The 13,766-nt window shown below is 42.6% G+C and overlaps 1 protein-coding gene across 4 annotated transcripts in view; it reads left to right on the top strand.

The window, feature by feature from the left end:
- Positions 1 to 13,766, top strand: part of akt3a (v-akt murine thymoma viral oncogene homolog 3a) — a 50,133-nt gene that overhangs the window by 26,357 nt on the left and 10,010 nt on the right. For 3 of the 4 annotated variants that reach the window (XM_058059292.1, XM_058059291.1, XM_058059290.1), the window contains exons 3-8: positions 2,990 to 3,115; positions 7,607 to 7,718; positions 9,608 to 9,764; positions 11,484 to 11,615; positions 11,754 to 11,819; positions 12,453 to 12,521. In XM_058059292.1, the coding sequence (XP_057915275.1) occupies positions 2,990 to 3,115; positions 7,607 to 7,718; positions 9,608 to 9,764; positions 11,484 to 11,615; positions 11,754 to 11,819; positions 12,453 to 12,521 (662 nt within the window). The remainder of the gene's footprint in view (positions 1 to 2,989; positions 3,116 to 7,606; positions 7,719 to 9,607; positions 9,765 to 11,483; positions 11,616 to 11,753; positions 11,820 to 12,452; positions 12,522 to 13,766) is intronic. The other variant, XM_058059293.1, reaches the window with a different exon arrangement.

Here is a 13,766-nt window from a genome sequence, read left to right as displayed (position 1 = left end):
GTGTGTGTGTGTGTGTGTGCCTCTGTTGGTTTGGAAGCTGAGCGCGGACAACTGTCCATCTCTGTTCTCCGTCTGTGCCACCCCTGGCTGCCCCCCGCCGCCCCTCAGTGGACAAGCACGTACACCCACATTGCACAAAAACACACACTTGCATCTCAGTCCTGGCCAGACGCATTGCTTAAATGTTTTCGGTTGTGCTGGACAGCTGAGCGATGAAGTGGCCAGCTAGAGGCGTTCGCTTGGACACTTTATCTTGAAAGTGACTCAGAGAAATGACTGGACTTGGACCAGCGAGGCGCTCGGCACTGCCAGTTTTATTATAGTTTTTTATCAGTTTAACTTTTCTTCTCATCCGTTTGAGCTTTTTTTCTGCAATCTGGTTTGTTGTGAGTTCATTTAGGCCACATGAATGCTTTCTTGGGTTCAATGCTCTTGCTATACACAGCTGCTAATGTACATACTTTTATATAATGTGTTTTATTTTCATGCTTAATTTTACACGCATGTGTAAAATGTACCATATTTTGTGGTGTTTCGACCAATCACCTTTTTTTTTTTTTTATGGAGCTGTGTGACAAATTTCAAGTGGAGTGTAACTTTAGGGTTTACATACAGTTATGACTATGAAAAAAAAAAACTGCAAAGCCTAATTTCCACTTGCATAGTACAGTATTGTTTTAATCACACATAGCAATAATGACACCCTGGTGCTTTTATTAGCAGTCCTTTGTGTTCTCCTTCACTATTTCTGTTCAGCCGCTTTCATTGTTCTGTTTATCAGCAGCAAGTGATCCAAAGAATATGCTTTGCTACTGAGAGGACAAGAGGAGGAAATATGCGTGAGGGGGGTTTGAGTGGGTGGAGTTGTTAAGAAGAAGAAAAATAAAGACTGAGAAGGGGGGAAACGTGTGATTTTTTTTTTTTTTTTTTCCAGCAATCACAACCATGTCTTGGCACCTAACCGCATTTCCTTATCTGTGTAGAGGCTCGAATCAGCTGCTATGTGCACACACACACACACACACACACACACACACACACACACACACCTCCACCGCCGACAGGACTCTGAGGTACCGGCAGGGCCCGCAGTCACATGGTCCCTTCGGCGGAGCAGGTGTTTTTTCCGCGACGTGCTAACGAGTGTGGCCTGCTGTCATTCCAGCTTTAAATGGATGTCTCAAATAGAAGGCGTGCAGATACGCGGCGCCTATTCTCCTCTCGCGGCGAATTAGCCCGAAAAAAGGTGATCAGAGCTGTTACCCAGATTTGTGTGTGTTGTGCACAGATGCCATTCGTCTATTTCCACCAGGTGTATGCTGGAGGAACAGTTAATTAAAAATGGGTTGCGAAAGAAAGAACATTTGTGTCCTTCTGTGTTTTTGTTTTTTTTTTTTTACATTTTTGTTGTTTGAAAAGAGATAGCGGAATGTTTACACAGCTCTTGGCGCTTGAAAGTGTTGAAATGAGTGTCACTTTTTTTGTTGTTGTTTTTCATCAAGAAGTAGCTGCCTATTTAATACTCGCCGTTCTTGTCCAACTGTGTTTGTCTCCGGTGAGCATGATCTGCCTCTGTGTTGTGGAACTGTTTGACACTGGTAATCCTGTGGCGGGTCATCGGGAAAAAAAAAAGCTGCGGTGCCACATCAGTGCCAATTTGTGCCAGCCTGACACCAACTGGGCAGCAGATGTTTTTTTTTTTTTAACTGCACTCCGAGAAGGGATATTCTATGTGTAATCTTGTTTCATCCTACCTCATTTCCAGCTTCCAGAAAGTATGCTTGTGTGTGTGTGTGAGCCTGAGAGGGGTCGCAACCTCGACACCTGCCCCTGCATCAGCCAGATGATGCCCCTGGCATGGTCAGTTTGAGTTGAGCTTGGGTAAACATGTTTTTGTCATATTTTACACAATAATCCGATCGGAATCTGGCAGGCAGACACTGTTTGAGTCATAGAGATACCGTGCTTGTGTGTTTGTGTATATGTGTGTACATTATAGCAGTGTTTTTCAACCTTTTTTGAGCCACGGTACGTTTTTTTTTATTGGAAAACATCACTAAGTTTATTGGAGGAACGAGCTAGGTGTTGCCACACGGACCGATATTACATTGCTCTGCCAGTCTTTACACCACGGACACTAGACAGTAGCCATGTTTACATGAGGAGTTTTTCTCTTTCCGAATGACTTTTCCGGAAACACTGGTTATACATGGAAAGGAATATTCCGATCTCTTGTCTACATGCGTCGCTATAATCAACCAGAATAGTCAATGGGGCATTTGTAGTAAAACTTCCCTGAGTTGTTCTTTGTTGGAATAATTCCGTATTGCCATTTTTTGTTTGTCCAGTCTTGAAATTTAGTTTGGATCAAAAACTGCTGGCTTCCATTTTTCAAACTGAAGAACGTCTGAAGCTGCGTGTTACGTCATATCTGAGCATGCGATATGATAAATTTAACCAGGAAAGGATCAAATTCAATCGTGCTAATATTTTATAATTCAACTCTGTACATGTTTTATATAGATATATATTTTCTTTTGACTTATGGACTTATGAATGGCGTATTGAAAGGGTTTAGATTCTGTTCCACTGATGGCGCTAATGCACATGAAAGCTGCTTGCCAACCACCAATAAACAACAGAAGAAGAAAAACGCACCCTGACGACTTTCCGTTGGAGCGGCTACAAGATACCTCAATCGGATTGGGGAAAGGAATATTTCACCCCTGTTAATCCGATTATATATTCATTCGGATTGGCACTATTCTTTCGGAATGAGGCGTATACAAAGGTTAAATTCTTTCAGTTTGAGCAAATAAACCAAATGCAATTGGAATATTTGGGTCCACGTATACGTGGATTTTGACATATTTGCAAATGGTGATTAATAAATGTTAACGCTGAAGGAGTCAGACTTGTATTCGCAATCATTATTAATAATACATAATAATACAATACAAATGAACTTCCCTGTCTTTTGTGTCTCCAGGTGAATACATAAAGAACTGGCGGCCACGTTACTTCCTGTTAAAGACGGACGGCTCTTTCATCGGCTACAAGGAGAAACCTCAGGACGCCGACCTCCCCTACCCTCTGAATAACTTCTCTGTAGCAAGTATGTAATAAGCAGCGACATCCCAGCTGAAACTTGCATTACAATTTTCATTTCTTACGCTGAAGTGTCACATTTGCTTTAAAAACGTACGCATACAGACCAAACCGTTCATAAACCGTCGTGAGCCACAGTGAAATGGTACACCGCCGACACCATTTCATCGGTGCACTTTACAGATGCTTCGGTAATGAAGCATTAGTCATTAATTCACGTGTCTGCACCTGGCTAACAAGCTCCACAGCATTGTTGACATGTGCAATTAACCAGCTAATGAGTTAGCAGGATTTCTTTGAACGTGTCTCACTCTCAGCACAACCAACATGGCCCCCTCATTGTTCATACTGCAAAACACCTGTCGTTGAAATCAATTAGCAGTTGGTGCTGTATTTTGAACGGGGTTAGGGTGTCGGAACAGAGGCAAAAGTCAGAATTTAGTTTGATTGCAACCCGTGATTATGATGGATTAAACGGATTAAACATCTTTAGAGTTTAACATACGGCATATGTCTCTTGATAAGTAAATGGCCGCATGCTGGTGTTGTTGTCTGTGATGTTTATGGGTCTTTACTCAACATGATCTGACAGCAGATCTGCCAGCGCAGATCTTTCGTACTCCACACGCATTTTGACTACGCTTATACCAGGGGTCTCAAACACGCGGCCCGCGGGCCAAATGTGGTTTGAGGCCCCCGCCTTAATATGAAAGTTTAATGTTAGTGCGGCCCGCGCAAGTTTGATATGGATGCTGTATGGTATCATGTACCCAGAAAAAATTATTACGTTTGATTAATGTTCATGTTAAAGGTTAAATAACTGTTAACTGTAGTTATCCTCCCTATCCGTGTGGAAGTGGTAAGTTTTTGGCTATTTAAGTTTAAAGGAAATAACTTGAAGGCTACCGTTTAGGTCGCTAGCTCTCTAGTTTGCGAGTTAGCATCTGACCCTGCAGTTGCGCAATATGTACCCACCAACTATATGTGGTTTAAGTTTTTATTTGCCGTTTTTTTGTTATTATATTTATTTATTACTGATTGATTGATTGTCTTTATTCTTGATTTGTTTATTTATTTTTCTTTTTATTTTGTGTCGAAAAATAAAAAGTAAGATATTTGAGAACAGTGGAATGTTTTATCAGAGCTTTGGTTATATTTAAGTTTATTCATTTTGCTGTTTTTAATAAATGCGTTTTTTTTTTTTTGAAAACCTGATGCGGCCCAGTCTCGCCCAGACCCTAGCTCCAGTGGCCCCCAAGTAAATTGAGTTTGAGACCCCTGGCTTATACCCTTCACTGCTCTCCAAGTACGCATTTTCTCTTTTCAGGTCTTTGCAAATAATGCTCCTGTGTCGAGGCACCAGCGTATGCTACACCAGCTCGCTCTGCTCCTCCTCCTGCGAACTTCTTTGTGTAGTGTGATGTGCATCTCCGAAAAAAATCTAACCTCGACTCTAATGGTGTGATTGGTATGCTTGCGTGTGTGCACAATACCAGTCAAAAGTTTAGAGACACTTAACCATGCTGCGAGAAGGCTCTGAAGCCGTAGACCATCACACTACCACCACCATATTTTACTGTTGGTATGATCTTTTTTTTTAGAATTGCGGTTACGCAACTTCCAAAATGTTCCAAAAACTTTTCTCTTCAGACCACAGAGTATTTTCCCACAAGTCTCGGGGATGTGTTCTGTCAAAATTGCTGTTAAAATGTGAGTGCAATGTTAGCACTGTAGCTCACCTAGCTACTGTATGTGAATGTTGTTAGCGCTCATGTCCTCCTGCCCCACTCGTTAATTTTTATGTTGTTGTATGTGATATTTGCCAGACTTACACTGTCCATACACGTGGACAAAGTACACTTTAATACTTCTTGGAGCCACAGACACCCAAAATGATGTGTTCCCTGTAAGGCTTACTAAAAGCGCTGCTCGGCGTTTGCATAGACGTCTAAATATTTTTAATAATGATATGTAAGGGTAATTTTGCCTCTTTTATGTGGACACAAGAGAAAATATTAGAGACTGGTAAAAGGGACAAGGAGGTGAGGTTTAGTATTTTCATGGATAATGTGGGTGGGAGGACAGTTAGTGTCAAACAGACAGGGAGGAGTAGATCGATGGTGGGATCGGGAAAGGAGGAAAAGGAGGAGAATGGGGAAAAAAAAAAAAGAGTTTGTGCGGAGGACAAGCCAGGCCATACATCCGGCCCCGGTTGCTTGGCACGGCGCTGGCACTGCCACATCTGTTGCCCAAAGCTGGGAGGCCAGGTGGCGTGTGTGTTTGTACGCCTGTGTACGTACGTGCGTGTGTTTGTTTATCTCTGTGTGTGTGTGTGCTTGTGTGAGTGAACAACAGAAGTGGTCAGATGGAGCAGAGATGGTACAGGCCTGTTCCCTGCAGAGGGACTACACACACACACACACACACACACTGATGCATGCACTCTCATCCACCCACTAAACTGCTACACAGATTTTTGCAGTTGCCTGCTGTGGCAAACCCAATTTCAACTAGCATTCAAACTTATCATCTTTGTGTGTGTTTATGTGTTTGTGTGCTTGCATGCGCCTGTGGAGGTGTGAGTGTTTTTTTATTTTTTGGCATCGACCATACCGTGACCTTGTTTTCTAGCAGCACAGCAGGCCAGGTAGTAACTTTTTTTTTGCGCGTGTGTGTGTGAATTGTAACTCTGCAGCGCGTTGGACCCGAGTGGCATCACCATTAACCTTCTTGTCTAAATTTAGGCTGAGCCATGACACGCTGTGCCGCGCTTTGCTTAAACAGAAAGTAATTGGAGTAAGGGATAGCAGAGGACAGGAGAGGTAAGAGCAGAGACAAAAGAGGAGAGGGTGAAACGCAGAAGAAGAAAGATGAACAGATGAGGACTGGAGGATGAGAGGACACATCATCGCAATGCGTCCCTCCTTTTCCCTACAGCGAGCTTGCGGCCCCATCTGGCTATGTGTGCGTACGTCGCTGCCTTTGTGTACAAATGGCCTAATGTACTGCCCATTTCCACCGCGTTGTGATTCTTCAGATATTCACCAGATGCGTTTGTGCAGCAGCGCATATCATCCTTTGGCACAGAGAAGCGGACGTGTTTGAATCCTCAGCAGTGGAAGTTATTATTACATTTCTTTTTGAACTCAATGACAGACCAGCTTCATCTGTGCCAGTGGTGTACTTGCCTGAAAGTCATAGCTTATAACACATAATCATATGTCAGATATTAGAATTCTGATACCGGTTATCATCTAAATACATTACAATATTGTGCAAAAGTTATCTCATTTCAATTGGCCAATGGGGTACACCCTGGACTGGTGGCCAGCCAATCACAGGGCACATATAGACAAACAACCATTCACACTCACATTCATACCTATGGACAATTTGGAGTCGCCAATTAACCTAGCATGTTTTTGGAATGTGGGAGGAAACCGGAGTACCCGGAGAAAACCCACGCATGCATGAGGAGAACTTGCAAACTCCACACAGAGATGGCCGAGGGTGGGATTGAACCCTGGTCTCCTAGCTGTGAGGTCTGCGCGCTAACCACTCGTCCGCCGTGCCGCCCCCGTCGCAATTATACGTATAAACCATTAATTATATGCTAAAATGCTATATAGCATTGCTCATCCCTCAACAACTTCAAAATCCATCCATCCGTTTTCTATGCCACTAGTCCTCACGAGGGTCGCGGGGGTATGTTGGAGCCTATCCCAGCGGTCTTTGTCGAGAGGCGGGGGGTACACCCTGAACTGGTTGTCAACCAATCACAGGCCACATATACCCAAGCAACCTTTCACACTCACATTCATACCTATGGACAATTTAGAGCCTGCAGTTGTTAACCTGGCATGTTTTTGGAATGTGGGAATGAAGCCGGAGTACCCGGAAAATCCCACACATGCACGGGGAGAACATGCAGACTCCACACAGACAATTGAACACAAGTCTTTCAAATCTCCTGACTGTGTCACCAACAGGCTAACCACTTGGTCACCGTGCGGCCCAACACCAAAGTCCAAACCTCTGTTTTGTGACATCATTCCGAACAGTTCTGAATCAATATTTAGCTAATAACATGGTAAAATGAAATACATCAATAAATACAATCATCACTTGGAAGCACTGGTCTGGATTACTACTAGTGGAAGTTGTGAAAACCCTAACTAACTCATGCTAGCTAGTTTCAGAGTTACAGAAAAATATGCGCAGAATTTCTTTTGTCATTGCCCAGAACATTCCAGCAGCCAGTCTCTCCTGAGGGGCGGTGCTTCTATATTCAAGCGGAACCTGAATTTGTAATTCAATCAGCATTTTCTGGATAAATACATGAACAAAGTCACACCAAAATTTTGGAAGTCTCGTGTGAGGAAACAATTCTGCACTTGTACTCTTAAGTAGAGGTCAATAATCCAAGTAGAACTTGTCTCACCTGCAACTCCCTCAAGTGGGGAATCTTTATGGAAAAGTTTCCATCTGATGTTTGCAGAATGTCAGCTGATGAAGACGGAGAGGCCCAAGCCAAACACCTTCATCATACGCTGCCTGCAGTGGACCACCGTCATTGAGAGGACGTTCCACGTGGACTCACCCGATGAGAGGTCAGTCGCTGGATGACAGACAACCACACTTGGCTTTAAAAAAGTTTTACTAAACATTAATGACCGTATGTGATGTTGGATATGTACTATCAAGGACAGAGGTATGACTGAGCGCGCGTGTGTGTGTGTGTGTGTGTACGTACAGTATGTGTGTGTGTGAGTGAGACACAGAGGAGCGGAGACCTTTCAAGTAGCGTCGGCATAAATTCTCCAGCTGCTCCGTTCCTTTCTGAGGAGCTGAGGTGTTTATCTCCAGAAAATGAACAGCTTTGCCCAGAAGACCACAGATGCTCCTGTGCATTCTTCAACTGTGTGTATGTGTGTGTGTGTGTGTGTGTGTGTGTGTGTGTGTGCGCGTGTAATAGCCAGATAATCAAATAAACATTCAGTAATTAACTGAATAACTACATTTGATCATCTAATAAAGTCAGGTGTAAACATCAGCTCCAGATGTGCAGTGGTAAAAAGAGTGTGCCCCCCTTGTGCAAAAGGCGCCTGCACGAGCACCGCAACTGCTCAAGTGTGCATGTGTGTGTGTGTGTGTGTATTTTACAGTATCCGCCGTACTGTACCAGCGCTCCTGGCAGCTCTCCAGCCTGCACAGCCGCAGCCGTGAGTGGCGAGGGCGGCGCACATGCTGGCGCGGCGCCTGACTGTAGACAGGCCCATTATCTCTCATTAGCAAAAAAACTCATTATACTAAAAACAGTCAAACCAAGAGAGAGGGAGCATTTATCTGCTTTGTGACCTTGAGAGAGTTCCCGTTGCTTTTCATGTAGCTACATGCACACACACACACACACACACAGACTGAGTGCTCTATTGTTGTCAATTGAGTGTGAGTAGAGTTTGCCCTTGTTTTGGAGTGTGTAGGGTACGCTCTGAAGTCTTTGCAGGAAAAAGGGGATTCAGATCTTGAAAAAAACACGCTGCTCCGTTTAGGTTCAGATAGATGTTCTTCCAAATCCCTCCGGGAAACATATGGGCATGTATCTCAAAATAAGACAAAAAACAACACAGGGGTGATCATTTGGGAGTCAAACAGGGTTCATTATTCCCGTCTCTGCTGTGTGAGCGTGGCAAATGTGTGTAAATCCCGACTTGCTTGCTTGCTTGCAGAGCGCCAAGGATTTTGGGAATGTTTAAATGTCATCTTATAGGCTCACCTCAGTTGACTGTCTGCGCCCATGTAAGCCCTGAATGTGGCACAGAGTTAACTCTGTTTGGGCAGAGATCATCCAAGACGGAAATGTAAGGAAAGCGCTTCAAGCATGCCAAGTGTGACATCTTTATAAAATAACTCTCAAATTTTATCATTTAAAAAAATAAAAAAAATATTAGCTGATGATGCAATGTATTGATTGATTTCCTTCTGCTTGCTACTTAAAGCAGATACAAGCTCGGTTGCTGGTTTAAGTCGTTATATTCATCATCGTTAAAGCTAATAACTGGCCATGTCCTGATGTATGGCAGAGTCTCTATTCCCACGCACGCACGCACACACACCCACCCACACTAATTGACAAACTTTGTCCCAGCAGATGTTGAGCAAGTGTGCTAATGAAAAGCCAATGGGGGGGAACAGTGTTTGCAAACAGCAGTGCATTGTTCCCTCTAATACAGGGGCGGGCATTTTACACACATAATGCTGATAAGCATTAGTTCTGCTCCATGATCATTGCTCATTGGCTCGATTCTCTCGGTGACCATTTTGCTCTCTGTTAAACAAATGAGCGTTAATGTCAAATAAATGTGCTTATTTGCATGCTTCTCCGCTGGTCGTTGTGTGATCTGAATAATGGCTGCACACACGCAAACGTACAGCTCACTTAATTGAAGTTCTTCATGATTTCTGAAGTTTTTTTTTTTTTTTTACGTTGTCTCTTCAGAGATGAGTGGACAGAGGCCATCCAGATGGTCGCAGACAAGCTGCAGAGGCAAGAGGAGGAGAGGATGCAGTGCAGCCCCACCTCCAATATCGACAACATGGTGGAGGAGGAGATGGACATCTCCACCACGCACCACAAACGCAAGGTTGTAACAAATGTATGGGAACTTCCTCTTAAATTTTTTTTTTATTTGGTTAAAAACATTGAAACTGCATTCCTGCTGGGTATTTCTTCTGTGTGAGATGATGCTAATGCTATCGTATTGTCGTGTTGTGGTTTGAACTGCAAAGTTTTAAGCAAGGGTGTACTCCTGCTAGGTCAATCATACCATGCTGGGATTGCAGGCATATACGAACATGCAAGCACGCTACATAGCAATTCCATCGCTCCCTGCTCATTCTTAATGAAAACCCACACAGTTCATAACAAAAATGGATAGAAATTCCCAAAAGAAAACCCACGGCACGCTCACTCATGGCTACATTCATGTATGTGGAATGGAATGGAATGGCCTTTATTGTCATTATACAAGATGTACAACGAAATTGGAGAGCTGCAGTAGTCAAGTTAAAAAAAAAAAAAGTATATAAAGTAGAGTAAAAAAAGACAATTTAACAAGATATATACAAGATATCCAAAAATACACATAGTATTGCACAGGAGCATATGCAGGAGCAGATATATTAATTTTAGTGCAATGATCAATGGGTCATAGTGCAAATAATGACTGGTGTATACAGATGAGTATACATATATGATGGAGACATATAACTTCATTAATGCTAAGTAATTAGACAGCTGCTGTAGAAATAATCAACAAAGTCAAGGAAATGTGCAATAATACAGCAGTGTATAAGCGACTGCACAACTGGTCTAAGCATTCAATGTTCGATGTGAGCACTAGCCAATAGGGGGCCAGGAGAGGAATGGTGGTAAAAGACTTATCATGGTACGAATGGCCTAGTCCGAGTATGCCCTCAGAAGTACGTTTTATGCACTTATGTGGTGTAGCAAATTATAAGAGCATGTTTAATAAACTTTTATTTACATGGCAGGCGACATTTAATTGTACAGTAAACCTCGGATATATCGGATTCAATTGTTCCCACTGGTTTTGTCCGATATAAGCGAAATCCGTTATATGCGTATACCGGAAAATGTCTGTTTTACGCATATATCGGATTTATATCCGGTATATGCGTAAATCGGATTTTATCCGTTATAAAAAGGCACTTCCTTGACTATGTTTCCAATGTACCTGGACTGGGCAATGAAAAGAGACGTAAGGTAATGAGAATTTAACTTTATTGGACTCTGAGCATAACAAATTGTTAATTAAGCTAGGCCCTGTTACGCCCGTCAGGCCTACGTTATTTCCAATAGTGAGGTTAAGATCTCATTCACTGCTGTGCTAGTATTATTGACGTCACTCACTTTTATATTTGTCCTAAATCTGGAGCCAGGAGAAAGACAATAGCCAGTGACATCAACAAGATTAGCATAACGATGCGGCCATCCGATATATGCGAGGGAAATTTAATGGAAATGCATTGGAACGGGACTGGAGATTTTGTCTGAAATAGGCGAAATCCGTTATAAAAAATCTGATATATGCAATGAATTTTTATTGGAAATGCATTACAGAAAAATTGGTTCTTTTTTATCTGTCCGTTGTGAGCGAATTTCCGATATATCCGAGGTTTACTGTACTTTTATTTTGGAAATAGATAGCCACTCACACTGTTTATGCACATTCGTATACATTGACCTTTTGGTTAGCTGGTCCAAATGAGGTAGCTCCTGGTAGCTCTTTAAAGCATTGTTTCAGCGTTTCCAGACTTCCAACAGTCGTGTGTTTTTGGTTTCTTCCACACAGACAATGAGCGACTTCGACTACCTGAAGTTGTTAGGAAAGGGAACCTTCGGTAAAGTGATTCTGGTCCGGGAGAAGGCCAGTGGGAAATACTATGCCATGAAGATTCTGAAGAAAGAAGTTATCATTGCCAAGGTCGGTCCAGTGCAGAATGCTCGTCCCTTGATAAAAATGTCCTGTCTGCTCTTGTGTGAAATGTTAAATGCTACTAGCTCTCTTTAATTCACTTTTTATTTTCAAACACATTTTTTTTTGTCGCCTTTGTGTGTACAGGATGAAGTGGCGCACACCCTCACGGAAAGCCGAGTACTGAAAAACACCAGACACCCTTTTCTCACCGTGAGTCTTCCATACACAGCACACAAAGGCTCCGCATTCACACATACTGTTCGGACGTATGCAAATGTGCTTCCTACATCTGCAGCACTCACAAACACATAAGGCACTGTATTGATCCTATACGTACCTGCGTCTCTCGAGGCTAATTACGAGCGCGGCGTCAAATTGTCGTACAATAATGGACGCATCTGTTAGCGTGCGTTCTTTTTGTTTGGTGTTTGCGCAGACACATCAGCTACTGCTCACTTCTGTCGCAAGCCCGTCTGCTGCGCTAACCTCCAAATACGTTCGCGTCTTAGTTTTTTTTTTTTTCATACCACTTTCACATCTGCAGCCACAAAGAGACGCAGAGACCAACTGTTCTTTTGTTTAGCGTCTCCATTCCTTCAAAGTAAACGCACGTGCGCTCCTACTTCACACGAGATTGTTTGCATAAGCACATACAAAGATGAACCATCTAAAGCTACATTTTTTTTTCTGCTGAGAATTTCAACATACTAAGACTCTGAATAAGAAAGAACATGATAAACACAATGAGTTATGCTATTAGATTGCCCTACAATGACAGTGTTCTTTCAGTGTGTGTGTGTGTGTGTGTGTGTGTGCGCTCATTGAATGTTTGTTGTGTTTCAGTCATTGAAGTATTCATTCCAGACAAAAGACCGCCTCTGTTTCGTCATGGAGTATGTGAACGGGGGCGAGGTAAGCTGCACACACTCTCTAATACATTTGCCCAATCTTTGTAATGTGTTTTCCCGTCACGTAACTAAATAAGCATTGCAGACTACAATCACAATATTCTTACATTGTTACATTTTCCTTAAAAACTAAGCATTATTATCTGTTGTCAAGATGTGTTTTTATGTGGTTCTCCATCTGTGTTAATCATCATCCTTTACTGTCACAATATTTAGTTCAAAAATAATAATTGAAAACTTGTGTGCGGAATTATAAAGGTCACATTTGAAGAGTTCCCGCTATTGTTGCAATACTTATATGGACCAAAAATGAATACATTTAATAAAGAAGTGTTACTTGAAAAGTATTGGAGATTTACAGTGAATGAATGAATGAAAGAAAATTAATGAATATTTGATGTATATATTTTACAATTTATTTTATTTTAAAATAGTAATGCTGTTTTTTTAATGTTTGATTAATTACTTAAAAGCCAGTCCCCATTAAAAAAAAAACATTACACTTAGCATTACCAGAGCAGCATTTTTGCAATTTTTTTTTCCTTTTTTTGAGTGTTTCAGGACTCTCATTTCGCTGACAATTAACTCCACTTATGAATGAATGGATTTTTTTTGTACAGTTTACTGCTAAATTCCAATTAGAACATGTTGCAGGGACGGTAAGACGCGCAAACAACAAATGATGAAAGTGGACTGTTAGAGTTACTTTCTAACAGAGTCATTTTGTCCGCCAGTTGGCTCGTCTCATCTCTTTTCCTGCTTGCGTCTATTTGTGAACTCACCTGTGGGGCACCAATAACCAGAGTGACAGTCTGAGACAAAATGAGTTTGGATTCCTCCCACTTTTCCATACCTCCATTCCTCCGCTTTTTAATCGGGACTCTTTGCAATCTTGCTTCATTCCCTCAGTGTAGCTGTCACCTGCTCCCCCTTCCAGCGAGCAAGGCGCTACGGTCGGCGCCAGGCCTGAGCAAACGCACACGAAAGACACCGACAAACACACACACACACACAGCATATCCTCCCCCGCCCCTCCTCCCCGGACAAATTGTGGCCACACATCGCACACGCTCGGCCAATTACAAACCTGCCACAGTCACAGCTGCCAGTACACTGATGAAGGCCCACCTGTCGTGTTAGCGTCACCAAAGCAGTCGCACACCGTCTCGGCAAGGTGGTCCGTGAGCATCACTCCAGCGGCCATATGCAAACCTCCCTGAACAATTAATGGGGAGATGTGTGCCCCGTG

The sequence above is a fragment of the Doryrhamphus excisus genome, chromosome 20 (genome assembly GCF_030265055.1).
Source record: "Doryrhamphus excisus isolate RoL2022-K1 chromosome 20, RoL_Dexc_1.0, whole genome shotgun sequence".
Lineage (NCBI taxonomy): Eukaryota > Metazoa > Chordata > Actinopteri > Syngnathiformes > Syngnathidae > Doryrhamphus > Doryrhamphus excisus.
The sequence above is the reverse complement of the archived record's forward strand: the minus strand, read 5'-3'. Positions and strand labels throughout refer to the sequence as shown.